Below are 27,680 nucleotides of genomic sequence, written 5' to 3' on the forward strand. Positions count from 1 at the left end.
CTCTTCACCACGACTGAACAGTACAGTGTCCGCATTACTGCCGATGCTGCACTGATCTGTCTGTCGACCTCCAGCTTCATTCTTCCCTCGCTCCTGAACAAGACCCCAGGATGCTTGAATTCCTCCCCTTGGGGCAGTAACTCATCCCCGACCTGTAGGGGGCAGTCTACCTTTCTCTGGTTGAGAACCATGACTTAGATGATCCTTGCATTCCTGCCTTAAAGCTTCCTGCTTACTTTAAAGTAAAGCAGTCTTACTGTAACTTGTAGTGTAGCGTGTAGAGTTTCCTGATAGAGGATCAGTTTATGCTCCGGAAACTAACAGAAGTAAGGTTAGCCCTTAATGGGTTTGTGATTAATACATAAATCTGCTGTAAAGGAGAGCTGATAAGGGGTAAACACAGATAAGGGGTAATCATATTATAAACTGTATTCTACATCCATTGTAAATCATTCCAGAAAAACAGTGTTGCGAGGGATTTATTGGGTAATATTTTACTGTGTTGGTTGCTTTGAGCCTGGTATGGAACCTTGGTTCATTATAACCTGTTTGCAGGGTTTTTTTTTAAATGTTTTGAATATTTCACATTTATTCTCGTTTTTTTGTTTTGATTTGTTGTCGTTCACAACTATTTGATACTTCCCAGAAGGCTAAGCTGAATGTGTGTCTGTAAAGTTGGCATTTCTTAATATATATATATATATTTTTTGGTTATTAAGCCGCACATATTTGATGTGCAGCCCTCTGCTTTTGTGACTATAGCATGGGGGGAAATTTTAAGTGCTGATGTTTAATTACAGCCAGCAACTGAGTCATGGATTTGAATATGAAAAGTAGTAAAAAACGAATCGGGGCTAATGATGATAGTCTGCTTATTAGCACCACTGCGAATAGTGGCCAGTGTCCTTGAGTTGGACGGCACTCTCCTGAGTGGGTTGATTGCACCACCTGGTGGCAGCATGATGGAAGTGCAGGATAGCCTGAGGGTAGCACAGCGTGTTGGAATGTACGGTAAGGTGTGGAGGTTTGTGGCCGGGCCAAGGAGCCTCGGTGTGTATATCAGTGCCTGTTAGTTCCAGCTGAGGAGCACGCTGGCGGGGCCCGCCCTATCGGGAAGGAATTACAGCACCTGTGGGCCTGCTTGCATTTGTCCTGTCGTTCTGTCTGACGGCTTGCGACGGGACCCCTTAAGGGCCAGTGATCGATCGCTCCGGGAAGGGCAGTGAGGTCTTTAAAGACTAGGTCAGCATGCAGTATTAGACAGGGGGGCGGGGCATACAGTGTTATAGACATCGGACAATTATTGTCTTGCTTTTATCAGCCCGCTTGTTGATGCTGTATTCAGCGCAGTGTGCCTTTGTAACACATTATTAATTAGCCGCAATATTTACGACGGAAGCGTTTAGCTTTACGGAAGCGCTTCTCTGGTTGTGCTTTCCTCCCCCACCCCTGTGGTCCAGTGAACCATTCCTCTGTAACCTCATTATTAGCACCTATTGGCACAGCCCACGTACACGGGGGGGGGGTCTAGCACATGTTTTCATGCCAAAGAACCAAGAGATGTCTCTCTGAATCATGCACAATGGAAAGTACACAATGCAGGAGTGGTTTTTGTTTTGTTTTTTTTTTAACTGTATATTATATAAACCATAAAATGCTGCAGTATCCTTCAGTGGACAAGCGTGGTTCTGAGGGAGGAGCATTCCCTTTTGCACACAGGACTGCTGTTAGTGTTGCTTTACACGTAATATAGGTTATTTATATCGATGTGTCTGCACAATATAGCCATCGCGTACATGGGCTACACTCTGTGGAAGGCGGACGGTGTGTCGGAAGCAGATGCATACAGTATCAGAGGCAGTAACAGTCGTACAGTATTTTAAAATAAAAACTCAATTTAAGAAGTAGGTACTACTATTTCGTATGCCATTTAGTGTCTGGAAGTTCTGGCAATTTCCGGCAATGGTTCAGAAGGCGCTGAGCATGGTGGCTGTGAGGAGGATGCTGGCGGTGAAGGTATGCGGCTCCAGGGCGCTGAGGACCTGACCTGTGCTACGCACGTCGTTGGGCCTGGTCTTCTTGGTGCTGCGAGTACGGACCGTTGTGCTTGTCTGCGTGGAGATGGGGCGGGAGGTGGCCGTCGGGGGCACGGGAGTGCCGGCAGCTTCTCGGTCTGCAGGAATTCCGCGCTCCCCGCCACTCCAATCTGGAGCCGAGTCGAGCGGCGCCGATTTGGACAGGTGCCCCGACGTGATGGCTTGCATGGGCGGTCGGCTGGCGTCGCGGGCATCGGCGCTCTGCGGGGGCTCCGTGTACGAGGCGAAGTGCCAACCGTAGCCCGTGCTGGCCAGGTGGGCCTCGCCGCATATGTGCCGGGTGGAGCAGGGGCAGCCCAGCACCCGGGCAGAGGTGTGCTCCATCCAGGCTTGGAGGTCGGTCATGTTCTCCTCATCCTCGCAAGCCCAGGGGTTGTCGTAGAGTGTGATGAGTTGCAGGCTGGCCAACTGGGCCAAGGCCTGCTCACCTACGGCCGAGAAACGGTTCCCGTGTAGGTAGAAGCGGGCCAGCCGCGGCAGGCGGTCCAGCGAGCCGGGCAGGATCTGCATCAGATAGTTGTGCGACAGGTCCACCATCTCCAAGTTGTAGGGCATGTTGGTGGGCACTGTCCAGAACTTATTGTGGCTCAGGTTGAGCGAGCTCAGGCTGGCCAACGTGTTGTTGATGAAGACCACCCTCTCCAGCTCATTTGCCGACAGGTCCAGTGCCCGCAGGTTCCAGTGGTAGGCCGTGTCGTTCTTGTGCAGCTGCCGTAGACTGTTCCCTGCCGCGCGGATGTCCCAGAGAGCCCGTGGTAGCGCACCTGGCAGCCGCGCAAGCTGGTTGTGTGAGATGTCCAGTACGCGCAGGTGTGCGAAGTGGCTTAGCCGTCCGTCCAGGTCGCGGAGCCGGTTGTGGGACAGGTTGAGCTCGCGGATGTTGTGCTGAAGCCCGTCGGGCAGGTGGGTCAGGCCACGGCCGGAGCAGTCCACAGTCCGGTGGCCTCGCGAGCAGGAGCACATGGACGGGCACACGGCCAGCACGCGGACATCTAGGAGGAGCAGCAGCAGGATGCCGGTCGTCCAGGTGAACGGGGACATCGTCGGGACTCTCCTGTTGGAAAAAAAATGGGTCTGGGGGCAGTCAGGTGGTCTAGAGAATGCGGTCTCCTCTCAGCTGAGCTCAACTTGGCTAATACTCTTCCAACTCGATACTGCCAAAGAAGGCTAAACCATAAACAGTTCTTTGTGGCATACATGACTTCACCCCCTAGATCAATAATTATGTCAAGTTCAACATGTAGAATCACACAATTTTGAATGTTGCTGTTGGCGCCCCCTTGTGGCACTTAAAGGTGAGATTTAACCCTGAATTTTCTTAAATGTCTACGGCGGTAGAGGTAGCGGGTCCTCAGGCAGTAGGGAAGAGCTGCACGGTACTGGTGCTCTATTTTGCCCAGGATGGTTTGGGCCGGCGCACCGCAGTCCCAGGACTGCCGACGGTTCCTCTTGCAGTTCCTTTCTGAGTCCACATGGCAGTCTGCAGCGGCCCAGCTCCCGTCCCGCAGCGGGTGCCGTCTATCATCCAGCAAAGCATGCGGGCCGCTGCGAGGCCGTGCTAGCAAGGCTGTGCTGCAATACTGCATTCACCCTCCCCCTCTATCTAATGCTGCTCCTGCTACCTCTCGCATGCTCGCAGACGGGCGCTTGAAATCAGGTGCAGGTGGTGCACCTACACCCTAACCCCCCCCCCCCCCCCCCGTTTGGGGCACACAGCTGCCAACATGGCGTCTCTCAGTCAGTCAGGCAAAGAGCATGCATATCACAGCTATAACTTTCCTCGTCCGGAACTCTGCGCCACCTGCCCCCTGATATACATCTTTTACCCAGTGTCGTTTCTTGGTAGCATCATTAGCTACGTGACATGATTACGGGATTTTTACATATATATTTTTTTTGAGCCTGTCCCCCTTTGGCGAGGCAGCGGGACTCGAGCGGTCTGCGTCCGGCATGGCTGTCTCCCCCCCAATCGAAACGACCATCGAGAGGCTCCCGCTGGCCAAATTCAGGGATGAAATCGGCCGAATGAACGGAAGAAGTCATGACGGACGGCGGAGCCGGGGCGAAGGGTGGGGGTCTGGGAGTAGGGGGAACCTTGCGGTTTTCCGCCGCGGAGAGGGAATCGCCCCTGGTGCAGTGTTCCGGGCAGCCATGCCAGGGATTCGAGCACGCCGGCACTCTGAATGGGAGCGTGTGTTGAGCTGGGTGTGCCTCTGTGTGTCTTTCCATCCATGTTGTAAATAACTCACCTTATAATCTTCATGGCTGTGCAGTCATCGCTCTCCCCCTTCCTCTGGCTCGCTCACTCTCTCTCTCCCTCTCTCCGTCCCTCCCTCTCTCTCTCGCTCGCTCACTCTTTTGCTTTCTGGAGCAGCAATAGTGGATCTTTGCAGAGTGAACAATCAGTGTGTTCTTTCGTTCCCCTCTTCCTTTTTCTCGTGTTCCGTGTTCTTTCCTTCCTTCTGTATTCCTTTCTTGGCACTGGGTTCCCCTCAGTTTCCTGGCATGGGGGGGTCTCTCCTGTTTCCTCCGGTAGTGTTTGGAGGTGACAGGAGGAGGAGGCGGGGGGAAGTGGGGTCTCTCTCACGGACTGCGTCTCGCTCTCTCTCTCCCTTTGCCCGGCTGCCGCTGGCCCCCTGTCATGGCCGCCCTGCGTCTCCCCCGCTGATACCAGCTTCTGCACGCTCCGCAGGCTCCTCAGTGCTCCTCAGTGCTCCTCTGAGAGCGTTTCTGTGGGTAGTTGCGGAGCGGGCGGGCGGGCGAGGGAGTGAGAGAGAGACTGATGGAGGGACGCAGCATAGGGACGGCCTCTTCTGCTGCTGGGGAGGGTAGGGCTGAGGTGGTGGGGTGGGGGGGGCTGCTGACTCCAATCTTTTATGATCTGGATCTGCTCACTCAACGAATCTCTCTTTCTCTCACACACACACACTGACACACACACATACACACACACACTGACACACACACACCCTCCCATGATGCTTCTGTAGTTTGTAAAATGTGCACAAAGACACTGGGGTCTGAGAGACAGAGGGATGACTAACAACCCTCTCGGGGGGGAGTGGGAGGGGGACTCTGAGCTGCCCCCCGCCCCCCCCCCCCCCCCCAACCACCACCCAGTCGCAAGCAGGTGACTCTGAGGTAGGTGTCGGCATTTCAGGGAATGTCCTGCTGCGTCCGTGCGATGGATCCGCTGGGAAACAGGGCCTCCTGCCTGTCGTGACTGACGTAAGGTATCGATCCCCATCTCTCCAGACACGCTGCTGGGGATCACAGGACAAACCGCTCTGCAATAGTCAGGCTTCCTGTTATTTTTTTTCCTTTTCTTTTTTTTGTGGGTATCGAATTGAGGATTCCCCCTCATGGCCAGTGGCTTCTTATAGACTGGATAATATGAGCAGATAATTTATAAGTAAGCTCTTATCTTTTGCTTTTATTAAAATAATTAGTTTTACTGGACCCCCCCCATCCTTGGTGCTGGTGCGACTTACTGGCAGCTTACCGGCCTGTTCACACCCTCCCAGTTACTTATATTATCTGCATGGCTGCCAGTCGCACAGCGGCAGGTGAGTCCCAGTGTTTCAGCCACCTGTGATTGAAGAAGGTAAGACTGAGATGTGGGGGGGGCAACTGTTTCACTTTTAACCAAAATCAAGACCTGGAGAATCTCAGCTTCCTCTACTTCTGCATTTGCGTTTCACTTGGAAGTCACCCTTGTGGGTGTGCGATTCGGCCCCCGTGCCAGAGATCGGAAGGTCAGCGGTTTGAGTCTCAGCAGAGTAGAGTCATATGTATCTGTATCAAAGGAGCATGATGGGATATTAAAGAAGCATGCTGGTCAATCTGTACTCGTACTTATGTCTTATGTAGGTGTCATCATTTCACTTCATATGTGAGCCGCACCGCTTGAAGTTGAATGGAAATGACATGGGGTTTTACCGAAGGGAACTTACTAAATCTCTCTGAGGACCCCCGCCATCATGTGGAGTCTAAGGATCAGTTCCCCTTTTTGTGCAAATTGAGGAGTCTTATAACTATAAAAATGTCAGTGGATGTCAGCTAGCAGCGATGGCCCCGGGTGGCATAAACGGCAGGCAGATATGCCGTATGATGCCGGATGATGCCGTATGATGCCAGGCTATGCAGCCGGGCCAGGACGTGGTTAAACAGAGGCCCTCTGGAGCGATAGGGAGGGAGTGATCACGGAGGACGTCGCCTGTGCTAGGTGCATTTTGTTTCATCTAACCAGCTGATTACTCTTTAACTCTTTAAACTCAACTGGTTGGTTGAAACTAAACCTTGGCCTGGATTTGGACTTTCTAGATCTGAAATTTCCGCCTGTGGTTTAAACAAAGTGTTCAGTCCCTATTTACAGAGAGTGCTCTCCTCTTTTTTTCTTTTCTTTTTTTTGTAGGTTTGTTTTCCTCGTCCCCTTTCACCTCCCGCCGATTCGCGCCGCCTCAGATTTAGTGGAGGCCTGCCCTCGTGGGAGGGATTGTTCACCATTGGCCGCCCTGATTGTATTGGGCTGTGGTGAATTTGAGGAAAAGTCCTTGGCTGATATGCAGTTTAATAAAAAAACAAAAAAAAAATGTTTGTGGGGGTGGGGCTCACAGATATTACAGTCTGTTGGATTCAGGACCATGTGAGCATTTTGATGTATTTTTTTTATTGTTATTTATTTGTTTGCAGAAGCTTACCGTACAATGTATAGCATGCAAAGGCACCGACGGAGGATTCGGTTTTAAATCATCACCCCTTACGTTTGCGAAAGCAGTAGCAAGCGTAAGTGTTGTTTGTGCTCTAGCAGCCTTGACAGTCTGTTCTCCTTTTTGCAGCGAGCTGCCATGGGCTTTTCCTGTCCCGGGTCAAAGTGAAATAGACGCAGCTCTATTTCGGCCGTGGTTTTCCTTCGCAGTCACTGCCAGATCTTCGCGCTGCAGCGCTGCAGTAACTCGGGCTGCATCGATCCCCGGCCCCTGGCCCCCGCTGTCCCTGTGTTTTGCGTTCTGCGATCACTAGATACGTGTTCCATCTGGGCCTTCAAAGCGTCCCCTGCTCCCCTCACAAACGAGTCTAACACCTGCACCCACCCTCATCATACATCCTGCACGCTGATTGGCTCACAGAAGCAGCACACCAGCCAGTAGTTTCCCAAAGAAAGAGTGCGTTGCGGCCTCAGGTTCCACTTGTTAAACCTCTCCGCGCACACCCCCCACCACCAGTGCTGACCTAGATGTCCCTCCCCAGTCATCCCTTTTTCCCAATGTACGGCAAAGCTGTATGTAAGGAATAAGCAGTCGGAAATCATGTATTTACAGAATAACCCCAAGGCATAAGACGAATGCTTTATTATGGCTGGGCTGCTTGCAGCGATCTGCGTCACTCTGTGGAGGGCGGTAGAGGGGGCGGAGGTGGGACAATTGGGCCATCCGAGGGTGGAGGTGGTAGAGCCTCCTGTCCAGGTGGGGGTTCGAGGTCGACCTCCACTAGAGGTGCAGGAGGGTCAGGTTGGGTCTCCGTTATTGCGTCGTCTTCAATAGGATCTTGTCCAAAGTTGTCTTCCCCCTTGGTCGAGGTGTCTGGTGACGGGCTTTCAGGATCCGGCGTGGGCGTGGCCCCGAGAGGCTGGGCTTCATCACTAAGAACACTGCCATTGCTGGGGGGGGATACGCTGTCCTGAGGCCTACTGAAGGTGCTCCCCTGCACCAGTCCTTCCATGGGCACCTGTTCCTCTTCATCTTTGAGGAGAGACTCGCGTTTGGATGAGAGTCCAGATAGGAAGTTGGGTACCGAGATTCGCTTGTGTGGCTGCCTCTTGCCACCATCATCATCCTCGCCTAAAGGAATGTTAGCCTGGATCTCACCATCCAGGAAGGGTGTGGGGCCGGCCCATGTGGTGTTGTACTTGTTCCTCTCCTGCCTGCGTTTCTTCCGCAACATGATGAAAGCGATTGCCCCGATCATGATTACTATTGCCCCGATTATAACAGCAGCCACTGTAGTGCCTGCACCATTACCATGTTTCTCTATAATCGCTTCGGATATTTTAGTAGTCGCAGTGCTGATGGAGGGTACAGTCGTTTCAATTAATTTGGTGGTAGTTAAAGCGATGGCAGTGGTAGTTGTGTGTGTGGAAAACGTGGTAAGGCCTGGAGTCGACTTGACTTGAGTTTTATTGGTAGAAGTGGTTTTGTCCCTTAATACGGATGTTGTTGATTGGCTAAATGAACTTAATTTCTGATATGATGTGGCATCAATTTTCGCTACTGTCGCCCTCATACTGGTTGTGGTCATTCTCAGAGTGACTTTCCCCGAGGCAGCTGGCAGAGCCGATGACTGCGGGGGTCTTTGTGTGGTTGCTGTCAAAGTGGTTACATGACCTAAGTGTGGACCATCGGAATGCTGTTGTGGTCTATCACTGGTTTTATGTTCTGTGGTAGATGAATGACCAGTCTCCTTAGGTGCTGTTGATGGATTGCTGGACAGCAGCAAGGTGCTGCGCTGGGTTCTTGTGTTAGAAGCTACCATTGGAGAGGACAGGGTATGTGGTTCTTTGCTCTTAGTGTAGCTCGGTGTCGAAAATGAAACCATTTCCTCCACTGAAGCCAACTCGGCTCCTGCAGCCGTGTGTTCCTCAGACCTCCCGGTTTCTTCATTTCCTCTGGTCTCCAGGTTGGCTCTGAAAGCATTACTTATTCCATTGGTCGCAGCCTCGGTGGCGGAGAGTGGGTAACCCTCTGCCGACGGTGTCCAGAGAGCCACCAGCAACCAGAAGGTGACCATGCTGATGGGCCTTATCTTCAACTTCAGCGTGTCGGCCAATCTGATTCATGAAAAACAAGATGGAGAGAGCTTGTTTCCGTCCGTCATTGTTCACGAAATGCTGGGTCCGAGGGCTTCACAACAGCTAGCTTCTCTGTTTTGTCATCGGAAGCCGCAAGCTAGAATTTCGACAGTAACTGTTGCGCAACATGCTTAATGATTAGCAGTGCCTCAGGAATAATATCAATGATTGATTTTGAGTTATTCCCAATAAAAACACTTCATGGGTCTGCGTTTTTTTTTTAGATAAATTTTGTTTTCTTCCTGGTTTCCTTAATTTTAATATCAGATTAGTCGGTATACATCTGTGACCGAAGCAATCATATTGAGGTGGCGTGACATGCTAATAGTTTTTTTCATTACCTAGCTGAAGGGGAACATAATGGATTTATTATTATTATTATTATTTTTTAAAAACCAGTCAATAAAATACACGTTCAGGTGCCATTGCATAAATCGCGGCATCCCTATTCACAAATTTGGAAACCACGTTACATATTCGGAAACGCACATGGCTGCCATGACATTCTGAAAATGGCCAGGTGTGGGCGTGTATAAATCCTCCCGTAATGGGGGCTTTTCTGATCTAAGGCGTCGAGAGAAGGTTTTTGTTTGTAGAGCTCTCAACCTCAAAGGATAAACCGACTCAGTTAGCTGTCCGTACCGCAGGTGTTCGCTGAATTGCTAGCTTGGCCTCCTGTGACACGTTCTTCCTCTTGCAGGAGACGCGACACAGACATCACTGACATTTCAAATGAGTGCAATAAGTCTCTCTGCGTGGAGGAGAAAAGGCTCTGACTTACCTTAGCAGATGCCCAGGTTACCCGAGGGACACTAGCATTTCTTCTTCTAATAAACGATCCGTATCGGAGTACGATTTGGGTTTTTTTTCCCCGAACCCTAGCGTTCTCTGCGGTTGCTGCTTAGGGGTGAGGCATGAGTGTGGTAGAATACGGAACCTGTTGCAGTTACTCCGGAGGCAGGAAGTGAGAGACTGAAGCAGCGCTTCATCAGCCTCTCTTATCAGTATGATTAAGAACAGCAGTCTAGTGCTGGTGAAACGTCTCCTCCTGTATTCTGAGGGGTGTGGAAACGTCGTCCTGAGTGCAAAATGCCCTAAATGATGCTGGCTGCTACCGTTTGACTGAATGGCATGTTGCGTAAAGGTTGAAGGGAGGAGTTGCGCGCAAGGTGTGGTTACAAGATCTGAGCTCATTCTAGTCTCTTTGTTGGTCACATGTAGCAGAGAAGTGTGGCTTGTTTTCGTGCATGGGGGGCTGGGGGGGGGGGGCATCGCGATAAATGCTTCCTATGACACCTTAAGTGATCAAAATACAAAGGAATGAAAGTGTTGCTTTTATGTAACGGTGGGGAGTTTGCGTCTTGTCTGTCGTGGGCACTTCACAGGATTAACCCCCCCCCCCCCCCCCCCCCCAAATGCATGCTACTCTCCACTTGGTGCCGCTTCTGGATTTACAATAACCCAGACGCATCGGCGCGTCTGACATTCGCGGTTTTCGGTTATTCGTCAGTTGGCCATGAGCAATTGAGCAGGAATATTTTCGGAGCTCGCTGAAAGATCGCAGACGACACACAAACGAAAAACAATACTGAAGATGTCGTGGGTCACGTAAAAATCGTATAAATATTAGTAATCATAACATTTGTTGCCATATCTTTGAAACACAGTATTGCTATGCATCTTTGTCTTGGCAACCAGCCTCACTCACATTTTAATTGTCTTTTTGGCTATGGAAACCTTTCTATGCTGTGAATTTGGCAAAACCTAGTGCTCCCAGTAGTAATATTCTATTTCTATTTTATATAATATACAAAACATCTAAATTATGGGTCTGTACCTACACCTATTTCTATTTTATATAATATACAAAACATCTAAATTATGGGTCTGTACCTACACAGTAATTTGACTTGGTGTACAGTTTCAGTAGTTGGTAATAATAGGGTTTTACGTTATCACTCAAGCTAGCAGATTGTTATGGCTTGAGATTATGGGTCAAGCATAAATCGCGAATTTTCACATTCGCGGGGGTCTTCCGCCCCAAACACTATGAGTGTGAAAAGGTGTAGGTTCCTGTGTAAACATGGGCTACTAAGGGAAGGGGGGCTCATCTGCATATCATCTTCAGATGGAGGAGTTTTGGATATGAAGATGATTTGTGTGGGGGAAAATGGGATTGTTGATGATGTAGAGCTGGCCTGATCGACGAGGCGAGCTGCAGGGCTGGTCTTGTATTCCAACCAAGTCGGGCTCATCGCTCAAAACGACAGGCTCGCAAATCCGTAAGGCCCGGACCACTTGTCCACCATGAGAGGGCCGCACTGTGCACGTGTGTGGACGATGGGATTTACAGTTTTGGGTGGAAAGTTTGTATATTTAAAAGGTTATTTAGAGAGGCACAGGAGCGTTCCGTCATCCCCCACAAGGAACCCCGGGGGCTTGTGGGTGCTCTCGACGGCTGATCTGCGCATCACCCATTTCCAGCCGGAACCTAAGCAAGAGGCAGCAGCATTTGCTGGATTTTCGTTCCAAACAGGATCGTTTATTAGTTTTAATTCAGCAGGTCTCGGCAGATTACAAGGGGTTAAAAAGTGAAAGTCGTACCGCAAGCGTGCCAGCAAATCTGTTAATCCAGCCTTAATCTAAGTCTTAGTCTCTCATTAGAGACGATTTACTGCTTGTTCATCACACACCAATACATTGCTTTCCCTGCGAAGAGTACAGTTCTCGTACCATTCAGTAAAAGCAATGAAATAAGAGCTCAGCAGAAGCATAACTTGTATACATATGAATCAAATATAAATCAAAAGTAACACATCATGTTATGAAATCCAGTTCTATATAACTTTGCATTTGCAGTACACACCTGTACTTCAGCGCTTCCCAATCTAGTCTTAGGGGAACCAAAGACAGTCCATGTTTTTGCTCCCTCCGAGGTCCCAGTAGGGAAATGTGAACTTTCACCTGGGGAACTCGGAGGGAGCAAAAACATGGACCGACTATGGGGCGGAGGACCGGATTGGGAAACACTGCACTTGTCTGAATAATGAGTAACATCTCAAGCTTTTCACAGCAGACAGATTACCGGATGCGGGGAGTCCGAGTGTCCTTCCCCTTTTATCTTTTCTCTAGTTTCACCTACAGGGGGGTACGCACAAAAGCAGGTGTCTTGAATGCAGGATACTTGCTGAACTTTGCTAGATGGTGTCAGGCTGTTGGTGTTTCCCACATGTCCTACACGACCAGGAGAACATCCGTCACGTCATCAACGGGCTCTGCTGCATCAGCTGGGGGTTCTGGAAGCAAGGCCTCAGCCTGCTCAGGACTCTGGGCATCCCCGTTAGCGGGTTCCACCTCTCTGGTGGTGGCGGTGCCCTCTGCTTTCTGTGTCTCTTCAGTGGTCCTTTCCTGCTTAGTTTTGTCTGGCATGGTGTAGATCGTAGACAGCTCCACTGCCTGATGTACCGGTAACCCAGCATCCCTGCCAACATACCGGTCCTCTGTCACGTCCATTAAGTTCCCGATCCTGTTGATAGTCCAGGCGGACACGCGGCGCCTAAGGCTGCAGATGCAGCAGGCCAGCACGGCGTTGGAGAACACCAGGCAAAGTAAAAGCCCAAACCACCCTATGAATCTAGACTCATTATCCAACCAGCTAATTAAATTGCCTCTTGTTGGTGTATAAGTTTTGCATGGTTGGTTCGTTACACTGTTCGTTATACTGTTCCCTGTGTTGGTGGTATGATGGTATGAAGTAGAAGATTGCACTTCAATTCGGTTTGTGCTTCCCCCAGTGGTGCTGGTGTTTGTATTGTCCGCTGTGAAAACCAGTGGCGCAGCCATCAGGGCTATGAAGCCGACTGCAAGGTAGAACTTGGACGTGCCCATTGCTCTGCTGTGAAGAAATGGAGAAAGGTGGTCTTTTTCTGCATGCAAATGATCATCATTAAAAGATCACCAGCCCTGCAGGAAGTGCACAAGGACTAAAAATGTCCCTCGCATGAGCTCATCTGCATTCATGTGGGGGGAGGGGGTCGCGATGGTAGTCGCATCAGCGCGATAAGTTTGTCGAACATGCGATTTTATACCACCTACCCAAGTCAAAATGACCTGCGATCATTACGGTGTCATTTCTCCGCGAAGATTTCCTGAACATCCCGTGTTGGGATTAAAGCATGCTGGCCTCTGGATGGCTTTTGCATCTAAGTGTCTGGTTCACTGAGTTGTCAGTTGCGTGCTTGAATTAAACTAAAAACCCCATGTGGTTTGAACGGTGGCACGCACTGACGCGAGAGATGAATTGCGTAGTGACACAACTGTGAAATATGTCTCAGGTCTAATCAGGGCAGTGTAGTTCATAATCACATTTGTAAGATGATTGTGAAGATAAAAAAAATTCTGGCTGTAAAAGCATATCTAAAGCATTATAGGTAAAAATATCATTTTTATCTTAATATCAAAATTAAGAGGCAGCAGACATAATTTCATATCTGAACAAATAATTAATCGTGTTTTTTTTTTAGTAATTCCAATAACAATTTCAAACAGTAACAAAATCAGACAGTGAATTAAAATGTTGCAGTATTTATGCTTTAGTAGGTACGCGAGTGTTGGTCCTTCAGAGGTTGCTGGGGAACCTTCATGTCTGGGCGTTTCGCAAAGGGTCACTCACCTGCAGGATGACCTGGGAATGTGGTTTCTCTGGCTGGTCTGGTGGCGGTGGGCCGGGAGGTATAGCTGCCTGGATGCTGGCTGTGCTCTGCTCGGTGCACTCTGGAGGTAAGCGGAGTGTGAGGCGCGCGGGTGGCAAGACACTGTCGTTTGAGTCCTCAGGCGTGGCCAACAGGCTTCCTGTCCCCCCCCCAACCCACGGGCTGGTTTTATTTGGGGATGCTTTAATTCCTACCACACGTACGTCTGTCGCACGCAGAGGTCGTGTTAACGAAACGTGTTACGCCGTTGACAGAAAACATTGAAAGCCGTTTGGCTTTTTGACAGATTAGAACACAGAGGGTGATGTACCGTAATTTTAAGTAAATCATACCCCTGTCCAGTGGCAATTGTGCGCATCAGTTAGCTATTGTCTAGGTTTGTTTTTGGTCTCGCATGCATGACCTCTGTCTTATTCCGATACATTTGCGGATTGATTGACTATAAGTGCCGGTACTGTCTTGGAGGTTATGCAGAAGAGCTATGGAAAGAGATTGGAGCAAAATTTGAGCAGATATTTCTGTTGCTCAGTTATTCAGTTAATGAATTTAATTTCTTAACTAGTGAATCATAAATATGTCGTGGGTCCATATAAATGAAATATTAATGAAATGCCGTATCCTGTTTTGAACCATTATGGGATGTGATTTGTCCTGTATTTTCAGACTGCGTGATCGATCCCCTCAGTAACTACCAAAATGACTTTTTCATCCTCCGTTGTTTGGGCGGGGGACGCTGTAGTTTCATTTCAAATTGCGTGACGATTAACTTACGAGCTTTTCACGTCTCCCGTGCCTGTTTAGCATACACTGCTGTGCAGTGTGAGAGCCATGTATGACAGTAGCCAGGAGCTGCAAAAGTTACCAGTCAAGGGACTCGGAACCAAGAACTCGATTCCTGAATTTCCGTAGGAAAGTGCCCATACTTCAGCTTTATCAGTCAGCGGCCTGTGTTACAGGACAAGCTGTGTTCCGCTGTCACTGTCGGGGGGGAAGGGACTCATCTGCTTCATGTGGTTTTGACATGAAGTGACCACACGGTTGGCGTCTCTTCGTCTTCTCCTATATGCCCTCATAAATGCATAATCTATAAGCTTCTTCTTTATATTGATTATTTAGAAATGAAAATGAATGAACGAAAATGCTGTTAAATATGTCTTGTTTAAAAATGAAAATTCAAAATGACAGGTAATAATAGATTATAATTTAATTTTTACGACCCTGTCTGTCAAAATGACGATCAACAAGATAGTCAAAAGTAACGTCTGGTCACACGCTGAAGTGAATGGACTCAAAGGATACCGAGAGAGTTATAAGTCGGGTTGGGGCAGGTTGACTGAATTCTTCTGATGCTTGCCCCCCCCCCCCCCCCCCCCAGATTCAAGACTGGTCAAATTAATGGCGACCTGCTCATCTACCACGTGCTGCTGACGCTGAAGCCTTACTACGCCAAACCGTACGAGATCGTGGTTGACTTAACCCACGTCGGGCCCAGCAACCGCTTCAAAACCGACTTCCTGTCCAAGTGGTTCGTTGTCTTCCCGGGCTTCGCCTACGAGAATGTGGCCGCCGTCTACGTCTACAACTGCAACTCATGGGTGCGAGAGTACACCAAGTACCACGAGCGTCTGCTCACCGGCCTCAAGGGAAGTAAGAAGCTGCTCTTCATCGACTCGCCGGCGCGACTGGCTGAGCATGTCGAGCCTGACCAGCAGAAGCTGCCCGCCGCCACCCTGGCCTTGGAGGAAGATCTCAAGGTGTTCCACAATGCCCTCAAGCTGGCCCATAAGGACACAAAGGTCTCCATTAAGGTGAGAGTGAGGACTAAGGCTACATTAACATTCACATATATAGCAGGTGCTTTTGTCCGAAGTGTCTCTTTGCCAGCATGATCATTTGCAGTGTCCAGTTTTTTGACTGGTACGTCAACTAGACATAACTGCAGTTAGGTTGAGCTTCCAGTGAATGCACAGGTACTACTGTAACCACTTTTGCCCAAGATTGCTGCGTGCTAGATTTTATTTGGCACACTGGGTCAGAAATAGGGTGCAGTATATGTACGTCTGGAATTTGCAGCGCACTGTTTTAAGATTTTTATGTTTACTGGAACACCCAGTGACAATAAACAGAATTATACATCAGAAGTCAATACCAATGGCCCTCACATGGCGACATTGTAGCCTGTTCAGGGATGATTCTAGGATAAGATGGGGGGACATATTAAGAACCATGATTCATATATAGGGGGGGGCATCCTTATCATTATCCAATGATATGTTTTGAATAAATGAGTGACAAGGGAGTGGGCAGTCCAGAGGCCAATCAGGTTATGGCTGGAGCCAGGGCCCCTGTGGCCCCGCCCCTGCATATACCCCTGAACCACTGGGTTAGAGTTGTAGTCTGGACTTTGGTAATGAAGGGTTCCATTTCCCTTTACTTTAAATATTGTATTGTAATGTTATAACTTTAATATAAATAGAAAAGCTGTACGAACATACATTACATTTGCAGCTCTTAAACTGCAACCTGATCACCATAGTTTTCTTCTTATGACTGTTGTCAAGCAAACAGACATGCTCGCGTGATGTTGGGTTCCCTGCCTGACTGCTCCTTGTTCTTGGCTGCCGTATCGCAGGTGGGTTCTACCGCGGTTCAGGTGACCTCGGCGGAACGCACCCGGGTGCTGGGCCAGTCCGTCTTCCTCAACGACATCTACTACGCGTCCGAGGTGGAGGAGATCTGCCTGGTGGATGAGAACCAGTTCACGCTGACCATCGCCAACCAGGGCACGCCGCTCACGTTCATGCACCAGGAGTGCGAGGCCATCGTCCAGTCGATCATCCACATCCGCACGCGCTGGGAGCTCTCGCAGCCGGACTCTATCCCTCAGCATACCAAAATCCGGCCCAAGGACGTGCCTGGCACCCTGCTCAACATTGCCCTGCTCAATCTGGGCAGCTCCGACCCAAGCCTGAGGTCAGACACCTTCTGGACCTCCTTGTCCTCAGCTTATTGCTTGAGCGTTGAGGGTTGGCATGGCAATCAACAGTCATAATTTAGAGCATTGGTCACCAGCCCTGCTCCGGAAGATCTACCACCCTGCAGAGCTTGGATGCAGCCCTAATTTAACAAACGTGATACAGATAATCTACCTGCAGTGTACCTATCCCCAACAAAATGTAGTTTCACTGTTAAGACACTGTTAAGGTCCTGTCGGTGGAGTTTCCATCTGTAGACCATTGGCAGATGTCAGATATTAAGCCAGGCCTGCCCTGTGTTTTACACTTTGGGTTTTGTGTAAAGCCTCCCCCTGTGGATGCCGCTGCACCATGGCTCTGGGCGAGCAATGTTTTGTGTCACTGTGTACCTGTATATGGATGGTATGGCAAAGCCCCCTTGACTTGACTCTGACTGACTCGGACTTGACGTGACTCGTTGCAGGTCTGCAGCCTACAACCTGCTCTGTGCCCTGACCTGCACCTTCAACTTGAAGATCGAGGGCCAGCTGCTGGAGACGTCGGGGCTGTGCATTCCCGCCAACAACACGCTCTTCATCGTCTCCATCAGCAAGACGTTGGCGGCTAACGAACCCCACCTCACGTTGGAGTTCCTGGAGGAGTGCATCTCTGGGTTCAGCAAGTCCAGTCAGTATACCGCTTAGGTCTTCCACCCCATACTCGTCTGCGTCAACTTCCATATTGACTCTGCGTTGTCAGATGAATCGAATCACCCAAAACACTTATAAACAGATATAGCATCATGTTGTAAATGAGACAAAACAAAAGCATTTCTTTGTGATGGTTAAAATTTAGTGCCTGGTTAGCTAATGTAGTGTACTTCATGTGGCACCAAAAAGGACTGGAGGAAGGAGACATGAAATATAGTGATTCTTCACTCCATTCCTGCTCTCTTCCTGAGACTTCCTGGGTGCGATGGCTGACCCTATGCGGCCCTTGCAGGTATCGAACTGAAACACCTGTGCCTGGAGTACATGACACCGTGGCTGCTGAACCTTGTGCGCTTCTGCAAGCACAACGACGACGCCAAGCGACAGCGGGTGACGGCCATCTTGGACAAGCTCATCACCATGACCATCAACGAGAAGCAGATGTACCCTTCCATCCAGGCCAAAATTTGGGGCAGCCTGGGTCAGGTGGGTCCTGAGTCTGGTGGTCCTCCATGTTGTCACAGTAGATGTCGATTGAAAGCCTAGCAGAAGCATTTTTTCCCCTCTATTGTGCCCTCGAGCTTAATTTGTCTCTTGCTTAGCTGTTGAAAGGGAAGTGAAATTTCCGTTCTAATTTCATATCGTAACACCAGTGAGGATCAGCACCTCCTTGTGTGTCCCGGGGGGGTCCAGATGTGCACAGTGAAGGTGTTTTTTGATGTCTTTTTGCATGTAGACTTTACTGCCCGAAAGTCCCTTCTGTACTCTTTGTGCATTTTACTTTCTTTGAGAAAATCAAAAGTATACTGAAAGCATATGACCTCCCCCCCCCCACAAAGATAACAGACCTCCTGGATGTGGTGCTAGACAGCTTCATCAAGACTAGCGCCACTGGAGGCCTGGGTTCCGTCAAGGCCGAGGTGATGGCCGACACAGCGGTGGCACTGGCATCCGGCAACGTCAAGCTGGTGTCCAGCAAGGTGAGCCCATGGGCTTTGGGGGACTCTCCGGAAAAGCCAGTTACCCGTCGGCCAAAGATCGCACAGGTCCAGGCTGAAATTGGTTGCCCGTCCTCGGGTTTGTTGCCCTCCCTTGACCCTCTGCCGCCCTACGGACGGGCCCGGTTTGGCGAGTGGCTCCTAGGTTACGCTGGAGTAGCAATCATGTGACTGGGGCTTGGAGGTAGTCTGCATGAAACGTCACTCTGGTTACTGTGCGTTCTTTATTTCTAAATGCTTCGGGGACATTGGTGCAACACCAACTGAAGTGTGCAGTGCCAGTGGGTGGAGGGAGGAGGGGTACCTGTGACTGGTCAGGAACAAGGAACTCCTTTATGTGCTCCTCACAGACCTACTGTCTACACAGGGAAGCATGGCAAATAGTTTCTTTTTTAATTTAATGCATGTTTTAGTAAAGCTCCCTTCAGTGTTTGCTCCTGTGGTGTGTGTCCATTCGCGAACAAAGACATGAAGGACAAGGTGAGACATGACCTGTCAAAGACATGCTTCGCATTTATGTATAGAAGTGTTTCAGATGTTTGTCGTCAGTAGCATGTGCTGGATAAGATGATAAAAAAAAGCTATTGATACCACAGGCAGCTCTTATGTTATATTTATCTGTCTGCTCATGCACCGCGGGGTGGAAATATTATGGTTATTGGTTGTTGGACTTTTCGCTGGTTGCTGACGTCTGGTGTGCTCCACCTCTGAACTCCCAGGTGATCAGTCGGATGTGCAAGATTATCGACAAGACGTGCCTGTCGCCGACGCCGACGCTGGTGCAGCACCTGATGTGGGATGACATCGCCATCCTGGCGCGCTATATGCTCATGCTCTCCTTCCACAACTCGCTGGACGTGGCCACGCACCTGCCCTACCTCTTCCACGTGGTCACCCTGCTGGTGGCCACAGGCCCCCTCTCACTGCGCGCCTCCACCCACGGCCTGGTCATCAACATCATCCACTCGCTCTGCACCTGCTCGCAGCTCAACTTCAGCGGTGAGGCTGTACTCTGCATGCATGGGTTTGCCATATTTTTACCAGCCCCTCATTGTCTCTCTGCCTGCCCCCCCGATCTCCCTTTGACTACCCCTCCCTCTGTCAGTCTCTCTCTCTCTGCCCCTTCTCTTTCTGTCCTCCCTCTGTCTCTCTCTGACTGGCCCCCCTCCCTCTCTTTCTCCCTCACTCTGTGGGTGCCCCACCCCCTCTGTGACCCGCCTGTCTTTCTCCCCCCCCCCCCTTTGTAGCCCTGTCCCTTTCTTTCTCTGAATGCCCCCCCACCTCTCTCTCCCTCACTCTGTGGGTGCCCCCTCCGTCTCCCCCCACGCCATGATCCCCTCTATCTCTCTCCCTGTATATCTCTGCACCCTTTGCCGCCGTGTGCCCCCCCTTCCCCTACCATGCGGCCCCCTCCCTGAGTGCCTGACTGTCTCTGTGTGCGTGTGAAGTGCAGCCATGAGAAACACCTTGATCTCTCCTCTGACTTTGGCCGGTTCTGCATTCTATCCATAGAGGAAACCAAGCAGGTTCTGCGCCTGAGTCTGACCGAGTTCTCGCTGCCCAAGTTCTACCTGCTCTTCGGCATCAGCAAGGTGAAGTCGGCCGCTGTCATCGCCTTCCGCTCCAGCTACCGCGACCGGTCCTTCTCCCCCGGCTCCTACGAACGGGAGACCTTCGCCTTGTCGTCCCTGGAGACCGTCACCGAGGCCCTGCTGGAGATCATGGAGGTTGGGAGTTCGCTGAAGCGCCGGGCAGAAATCGGCTTCCGGGGAACTTTCTGGGACATGGTGGAATTTAAATGAGCTCTCTCAAAGCTGACTTCACGCGCGCAAAAACACCCTGAACCCAGAATTTTGTTTTCTTTGCCTGTGACTTGGTTTCCTCAGTGCTCTGTATCAAACGAGGTTCCCCTTGCCTGACTGGCAAAATTGTTTCCCATCTCACTTCGCTCTGTGTGTATCTGTAGGAGAGGGAGAATGTGGCTGATATTCTTTTTCCCTCTCCAGGCCTGTATGAGGGACATTCCTTCGTGCAAATGGCTTGACCAGTGGACGGAGCTTGCACAGAAGTAAGTCCTTGTTGCTCCTCTTGTGATGTCACACAGCAGCATGAAAATGGCCTCTCTCACATTAATATTTAGGCCCCATTTACATTTGCCCGCGGCCTGTGACTGACTGGATTGATTGCCTCATTCGTCCTGTCGTTCGATATAAGGAGTAGCTCATGTGGAGCCCTGTAGGGTTTGTGCTGTTTTACTCCTCCTTTGCTCCTCCTTTTCTCCTCCTTTACTCCTCCTTTCTGGTTGTCTGCGCAGGTTTGCGTTCCAGTACAACCCGTCGCTGCAGCCACGGGCCCTGGTGGTGTTTGGCTGCATCAGCAAGCGCGTGTCGCACGGCCAGATCAAGCAGATCATCCGCATCCTGAGCAAGGCCAGCCCCCTGCTCAGCATTGACCGCGTGCGTATTCACCCAAAACATGGCCCCTCTCGCTCCTGCCCCTACGCCCACACCAGCTTCCTTGTGTATGTGGCCGGTCTTGGATGGGCACCCAAAGTGGGTAGCAGCTGAAGTTTATGCTAATCCTGCTATTAGCCGGGATAGGAACAGGAAATGACATCAAGAGAGGAAATTGATACAGGAAATGACATCGTGCAGAGCCCAGGCAGCCTGATGACCCGAGCCGTTTCCTCCACAGGGCCTGGAGAGCTGTCTGAAGGGGCCGGATAATTACAACAGCCAGGTGCTGATAGAGGCTACAGTCATAGCACTAACCAAACTGCAGCCTCTTCTCAGTAAGGTAAAAGCACCCCCTCCCTGTCATCTGGCCGTTTGAGGCCTGTCTGCTTATGAATACCTCGACCTTTCGATTGCACCCCCCTCCCCAATGTGTTTACGGACCCCAACACCAATAATATATCTTTATGGCCATCGCTAATAATTGGGCTCCCTGGCAAAATGGCCCCCACCTGGGTTAGCCCTTTCAGTCTGTGGTAATGTGGGGATCTTGATATGGCTCCCCTGAATCTGCCAGGGTGCCTTGTTGATGCTGCTGACCGTAGACATCGTAGGGACTCAGCAGAGTGGAGAGCATTCAGATCAGGCTCTGCTTAAGTGACTCTTGGCTAGAGATACTGAAATATACTTTCAAAAAAATAAATGGCTCAGTTGGTACAGAGAAAATGAGCAGCAATGCGCTGACCGTCCAGGATGGCCGACAGTAACGAACCGACCCGATTCTTAGGAATTGTTGCTCAATTCATCTTCCCTGTAGTTGGCTGTAGGGTTTTTGTATGTATGTGTGTGTGTGTGTGTGTGTGTGTGTGTGTGTGTGTGTGTGTGTGTGTGTGTGTGTGTGTGTGTGTGTGTGGGATTCCCATCCTAACCCTAACCCACACCCGTCCCCAGGACTCGCCCATGCACAAGGCCCTCTTCTGGGTGGCTGTGGCTGTGCTGCAGCTAGATGAGGTGAACCTGTACTCAGCCGGGACAGCACTGCTGGAGCAGAACCTGCAGACCCTGGACAGCCTGCGGGTCTTCAACGACAAGGTACACACACACACACACACACACGCACACACACACAACCTTAACTCCAACCCAGCCCTAATCTTAACCATAAGACTTTTGCTATGTTTAGTTTTTTGATTGCAGTCACAGATATTATAAAAATTGTAGGGACCTGAAAAATGTCCCCACAAGCTAAAAAAGTTTTAAATGCCCTCACAATGCAGTTAATGCAAAGCCACATGGGCGCATATCAGACACAGGTCATGGGACACACAGGCCTTATACCTTTTCTTTATTTAGCATACGCTTTTAGCGACACACAGTTGAGGGAGTGGGGTCAGCCGGCGCCCCGAGCAATCGAGGTGAAGGGCCTCACTGCAAAATCGCTCTGCTGAGGACGGGATGTGAACCAGCGACCTTACAGCCGCAGACACAGCGTCCTAACCTGCAGAATTACACGGCGGCGAGGGACTGCAACTGCACAGCGTCATGCACAGCACACAGATGCATGCAGACGGACTTGTAAGCGTGAGGTCCTTCTGAGCGGGGCTGAGCTCTTAGAGGTGCCTTTGCAGTCTCTCAACAGTCCCTCAAGCCATCAGTCAGATTTAGTAAAAACCCCAGTGACACTCCATCCTACTCAGTCACCACGGTCATTATTAAGTGGTGTTGCCACTGATGACGATTATGGTTCTCAGGTTTGTATTTCAGAGCTGGGTACAGTTTTAACTGTATACCTTGCATGTGACAAAAAAAACCTTGAATCCATTCGCTGGCAGAAGATAATATATCGTTTGCTCATGATTCTGATCGTTCTGGGGTCAAGGGAGGGTTGAGTGACACCGGTGACGTCCTGGTGTGTCCCCTTGGCAACAGAACTGGGAATTTTAACCTAGCATGTGTGTGGGAATCTTAACGTAGCATACGCTTGTTTACTTGGGCATGCTTCCGAAGAATCGATTATTCATTAATCTCTCCACCTATCTGGTTTTCATTTGCACCGAAGTCCTGCTCAGGTTTTGATGGATGGATGAGTTGGTTGGGTTGGCTTGGTTAAGGTTGGGTTGGGTTGACCTATTTCCGGTTACATGTCCTCAGGGACTCTGACACATATAGGAGCTCCTGGGCGCTGTACACATAATGGCCTGAGGATGGGGGTGAGAATAAATATAGATATTCTGTGACAGAATTTACAGTAATGACACCAATCATGCGAGAACAGGAAACCAGTGGAGCAGTGAAGCATTTCTGCTTTAACTGCAAATAGATTGCTTAAATGTTAGCTTTTTAAATCACCTGTTAAATCATGTCACGTAAAATATCAGTATGCATTCGCCGTCCAGGTTCTTTTTTCTTGCTATACCTGCTGCAGATACCCAGATGGTAGGGTGTCCATTTTTAAGACCAGACGTTAACTGCTGAGCAGGAACTTGACGTCTAACCGGCCGTCCCCTCTCTGATGCATGTTCGGATGGGAGGCAGATAACAGGGTAAATTACGTGTCATAATACCTCCCTCCGTCCTGCCCCACAGAGCCCAGAGGAGGTCTTCATGGAGATCCGTAAGCCTCTGGAATGGCACTGCAAACAGATGGACCATTTCGTGGGCCTCAACTTCAACTCCAACTTCAACTTTGCACTAGTGGGTCACCTGCTGAAAGGTGAGAGAGGGAGGAGAGGGCAATCTCATTTCTGAAATGTGTGTGGGGTGGGGGGGGGTGTCCCACTTGTAGAATTTGGGGAGGGGGGGCCTATTTCTAATCTGGAAGTCTAATCCGTTTCTCAAATCATGGAGTTGATGTTACTTTTACCCATGTGACCCACCTTTGCGTGCCCCTTGGTATGTCCCACAGGTTACCGGCACCCCTCTCCGACCACAGTGGCGCGGACCGTACGCATCCTCCACGTGCTGCTGGCCCTAGTGGGAAAGCACCTGAACTGTGACAAGTTTGAGGTGAACATACAGAGTGTGGCCTACCTGGCAGGTGAGTGACGGCAGGCCGCAGGGGCTGCAGGTCCATTAGCTGCAGTAACAGCGCCCTCTGGTGGTAGTGCTTCTTGTAGCTGTCTTAACCACAATGTTTTTTTTTTTTTTTATAACCAGCTTGATAGTTGTTTAAACATTGCTGAAGATGTATTGTTAAGCATTTTAAAAAAATGTTTATGCAGCGATGAGCATCAGCATTCTTGGGGGGGCGTCTTGCATGTTTTGTTTTTTTTGTCTTCTCTCCTGAGCCCCGTATCGCCCCTGCCTGACAGCTCTGCTCACCGTCTCGGAGGAAGTACGCAGCCGCTGCAGCCTGAAGCACAGGAAGTCGTTGTTGCTTTCAGAGGTTGCCATGGAGAATGTTCCCATGGACACGTACTCGGTGCACCGGAGCGACTCTGCCTGCAGGTGAGTGCGTCTGTCCCCCAGTGGGCTTTGGCTTTTTTTTTTCTCGATGTTGTGGCGGCGGCAGTAATGAATCAGCAGGGCTGATTAATGATCTTTTTTTCTAGCATGATATTAACCCTCCCCCGCCCCCCCCCCCCCCCACCAACAGTCATGCAGATGTTCTTTTTTAAATAACATAAACTCACGGCTCACTCCTTCCGGCCAAAAACTGGAATAAGCAAGACGAAGAAACCGTCCTCATGCAGAAATTAAAGCTTGCCATGGCTGTATCCCTCGGGGGGCGTGGCAGCCCCGCGAGAAGCACTGCTGCCTCCCACCGGCAGGGTTGTGTGTTTGAATCCCACCTCCTCTCTCTGTGTGGATTTCTCATGTTCTCCTCATGCGGGAGTTTTCTCTCGCAGTCCAAAGCCATGCAGTTAGGCTAAGTAGCGTTCCTAAATTGCCCATAGTGTGTGATTGCCCTTTGATTGACCGGCATCCCATCCATGGTGTGTCCCCTTGCCTTGTGCCCTGTTCTGCTTCCGTTACACTTCCAGTAACCAGGACCATTATTAAATAGTGGCTTATAAATGGATGGATGGATGGATGGATGGATGACTGCTGATCTTGTAGTCCAGACCTCATCCTTTTCCCTCGTTTCCCGCCTGTCTTCCCCCAGGACCCTCCGGGAGAGCCAGCCATGGGCATCTCCAAAGGTCTCGGAACGCTACCTGGCTGCCAGCTACCCCACCATGGGGCAGATCAGTCCCCGCACTCGCAAGTCCATGAGCCTGGACATGGGGCAGCCTTCGCAGGCGAACACCAAGAAGCTGCTAGGTGAGACCCCACCCGACCACGCTCCCCAGCACACCTCCAGCGCCTCCCGCTGGAGCTTTAGTTCCAGGGCGGCCTGGCATCCACCCCATACTACATCGCGGTTCTGGTAGCTGCCGCGCTATGAGCTCATACCCTCCTGACCACGCGTTTACACCCGATCAACACCAACTGGCTGAAGTGCAAGATTTCTACATTTCGTATGTTTGAGGTTCGAGGCTTGTTCATCTCGGGCCCCCAACCTGATGATGGTGCACAGTACCCCCAACCCTTTGTGTTTCAGGCACGAGGAAGAGCTTCGACCACTTAATATCTGACACTAAGGCCCCGAAGCGACCTGAGATGGAGTCCGGGGTCACCACGCCCCCCAAGATGAGGCGGGTGGCTGAGAATGACTACGAAATAGGTGAGTGATCTCATTGGTCACCTGTTCATGGGTCACCCGTACATCAATGGCGCCCTGACCTTCGACTCCCACCCCACCCTGTACAGAGACCCAAAGAATAGCCAACCCCCAACACCCCCACCTGCGCAAGGTGTCTGTGTCGGAGTCCAACGTGCTGTTGGACGAGGAGGTGCTGACAGACCCCAAGATCCAGGCGCTGCTTCTCACAGTCCTGGTGAGAGAGACGAGCCGCGGTCTGCCTCCCATCCAGCGGCTCTGCTGGTCTCTCCTTCTCCCTTCCGTCGGTCCGTTAGCATCCAGACTCATGCACGTACCCTCTAGCTCTTCCGATGCTTTTATAAATCCTGGATTGCCCATCAAATCCTTCATGAGCAGTGTCTACCTTGTCTACTAGCAGGTGGAAGGTAGACGTCTTGTAGGTCATCTGAGTTCCCTTTCTTCTTCCAGGCCACCCTGGTGAAATACACTACGGACGAGTTTGACCAGCGGATCCTATATGAGTATCTGGCCGAGGCTAGTGTCGTCTTCCCGAAGGTCTTTCCTGTTGTGTAAGTGTCTCTGCAGAAAGTCCGACGGGTACAACTGAACACGTAATCCTACAATGGATACAGGAAGGAAAAACAACCTATGGAGGTCAAATGTCAGCTACCGATAAGCAGTAGATATTTGACTTGCGTGTTCCCCCGCCCCTCCCAGCCACAACCTCCTAGACTCGAAGATCAGCACCCTCCTGTCGCTGTGTCAGGACCCCAACCTGCTGAACCCCATCCACGGCATTGTGCAGAGCGTGGTGTACCACGAGGAGTCACCCCCCCAGTACCAACCTTCCTACCTGCAGAGTAAAGCCTCCGCCGCCTTAGATGCAAACACAGTCCATGTCTGACATTCATGATACCCTTACGATTGCCATTCATCTGCCCATTGCGTTAAGTGAAGAGCAAATTTCCAAAACTCGCTCAGTCCGCGGGACACGTTTTAGAGAGAATCTCTGTGAGATTTCTAAAGCTAACGAAAATTCTTCCCAATACTGTAACATGTGATAAGGACGCCTCATCATCTCTTCTCAAAGATCACAAAAGAATGGCCTGAGATTGGAAATTTGCTCTTCAATTGATGATGCGGATACCAACTTTGCACCATCATCGTGGTGCGTGGCTGAACACAACCAGGAACTGAGTCCTTGGTGTATTTCCTGGACTGTCACTGTGATGTCCAGTTACCTATGATATACTCTGACAATCTCTCTCTCTCTCTCTCTCTCTCTCTCACTCATTCAGGCTTTGGTTTCAATGGACTGTGGAGGTTTGCTGGTCCATTCTCAAAGGTAACCTCTTTTGTTGTGTTTTTATTCATTATTTCTTACAAACCTTCTTTCTAGTGTACAATGTTCACTAGTCTGAGTTACTAGCGGACAAGCTATGGCAGGACAACCCCACAGTTTGTGGCAGTTGTGGAGACGCTTGTGGTATTTTAAACGCCGACTGGCATCCTGTCCTCCGCATCGATCACCTTACTTTTGTTCTATCTCCATCTGACAGATAATGCAGTCTGACAGACTCTCATTTGAATAAATAAAAGTGTAACCATTCTGTCCTAATGCTCTGTGCAAGTCGATGGAGCCAATGCGTTCAGGCCTGTCGGCAATCAACAAAGGAGTTGGTCAGACTATAAGTGCCCCTCACCCCCCATGACAGCAAACCCAGATCCCGGACTATGCGGAGCTGATCGTGAAGTTCCTGGACGCCCTGATCGACACCTACCTGCCGGGGGTTGATGAGGATACCAGCGAAGAGTCTCTACGGACGCCCACCTCTCCCTACCCGCCGCCCGTCCAGAGCCAGCTCAGCATCACTGCTAACCTCAACCTCTCCAACTCCATGACCTCGCTGGCCACCTCCCAGCATTCCCCGGGTGAGCTGGCGTGCCGCGTCCTTCCGCCTCTCGGCCCAGCCGCTCCAGGGTCTCACGCTCCCATCACACCATCCGACGTTTACCTCTCTTTCGGCTTTTTTTTATGGTAAAATAACTGTCGAGGCTCCAGTTCACAAATATGTCAGAAGTAGTATGGGCCAACCAGCTAATAACTTAACCCCCCCTCAGCATAAGCCTGAGCTTCAGTATCTTTACCAGACAACTCAGTGCAGCTGTTCATTATGGGAAATATGCTTGACTTAGAAGAAGATACCCGTGAGCGACTGTGAAGTGCAGAGGCTAGTTGTCGGTTTCACTTTAAAGCACTGCAGC

The 27,680-nt window shown here is 50.4% G+C and overlaps 3 protein-coding genes across 4 annotated transcripts in view; 1 reads left to right on the plus strand and 2 right to left on the minus strand.

Moving 5' to 3' along the window:
* nf1a (neurofibromin 1a) overlaps window positions 1-27,680 on the plus strand; it is a 75,121-nt gene that overhangs the window by 41,377 nt on the left and 6,064 nt on the right. For both annotated transcript variants that reach the window (XM_049001581.1, XM_049001582.1), the window contains exons 36-56: window positions 15,031-15,463; window positions 16,288-16,628; window positions 17,094-17,296; window positions 17,612-17,805; window positions 18,159-18,299; window positions 19,037-19,316; window positions 19,830-20,044; window positions 20,324-20,385; window positions 20,632-20,773; window positions 21,012-21,113; window positions 21,722-21,862; window positions 23,357-23,483; window positions 23,676-23,807; window positions 24,082-24,217; window positions 24,876-25,033; window positions 25,314-25,436; window positions 25,523-25,650; window positions 25,884-25,984; window positions 26,133-26,275; window positions 26,714-26,760; window positions 27,131-27,347. In XM_049001581.1, coding sequence (XP_048857538.1) covers window positions 15,031-15,463; window positions 16,288-16,628; window positions 17,094-17,296; window positions 17,612-17,805; window positions 18,159-18,299; window positions 19,037-19,316; window positions 19,830-20,044; window positions 20,324-20,385; window positions 20,632-20,773; window positions 21,012-21,113; window positions 21,722-21,862; window positions 23,357-23,483; window positions 23,676-23,807; window positions 24,082-24,217; window positions 24,876-25,033; window positions 25,314-25,436; window positions 25,523-25,650; window positions 25,884-25,984; window positions 26,133-26,275; window positions 26,714-26,760; window positions 27,131-27,347 — 3,566 coding nt within the window. The remainder of the gene's footprint in view (window positions 1-15,030; window positions 15,464-16,287; window positions 16,629-17,093; window positions 17,297-17,611; window positions 17,806-18,158; window positions 18,300-19,036; window positions 19,317-19,829; window positions 20,045-20,323; window positions 20,386-20,631; window positions 20,774-21,011; window positions 21,114-21,721; window positions 21,863-23,356; window positions 23,484-23,675; window positions 23,808-24,081; window positions 24,218-24,875; window positions 25,034-25,313; window positions 25,437-25,522; window positions 25,651-25,883; window positions 25,985-26,132; window positions 26,276-26,713; window positions 26,761-27,130; window positions 27,348-27,680) is intronic.
* Window positions 1,738-5,119, minus strand: omgb (oligodendrocyte myelin glycoprotein b). The gene is made up of 2 exons (XM_049001585.1): window positions 4,346-5,119; window positions 1,738-3,150 (listed from the first exon to the last, which is right to left on the minus strand). Exons 1-2 carry the CDS (start codon window positions 4,357-4,359, stop codon window positions 1,968-1,970), a joined length of 1,197 nt encoding a protein of 398 aa, XP_048857542.1. The 5' UTR covers window positions 4,360-5,119; the 3' UTR covers window positions 1,738-1,967.
* LOC125725036 (uncharacterized) lies at window positions 6,749-10,111 on the minus strand. Its single transcript, XM_049001583.1, has 2 exons — window positions 9,725-10,111; window positions 6,749-8,922 (listed from the first exon to the last, which is right to left on the minus strand). The coding sequence occupies exon 2, from the start codon at window positions 8,880-8,882 to the stop codon at window positions 7,479-7,481; it is 1,404 nt and encodes a 467-aa protein (XP_048857540.1). The 5' UTR covers window positions 8,883-8,922; window positions 9,725-10,111; the 3' UTR covers window positions 6,749-7,478.

This window comes from Brienomyrus brachyistius, unplaced genomic scaffold (genome assembly GCF_023856365.1).
Source record: "Brienomyrus brachyistius isolate T26 unplaced genomic scaffold, BBRACH_0.4 scaffold59, whole genome shotgun sequence".
Lineage (NCBI taxonomy): Eukaryota > Metazoa > Chordata > Actinopteri > Osteoglossiformes > Mormyridae > Brienomyrus > Brienomyrus brachyistius.

What these genes read in the sequence shown, in the direction of transcription:
- LOC125725036 (XM_049001583.1), bottom strand. Translation starts at nt 8,882, where the DNA reads ATGGTCACCTTCTGGTTGCTGGTGGCTCTCTGGACACCGTCGGCAGAG.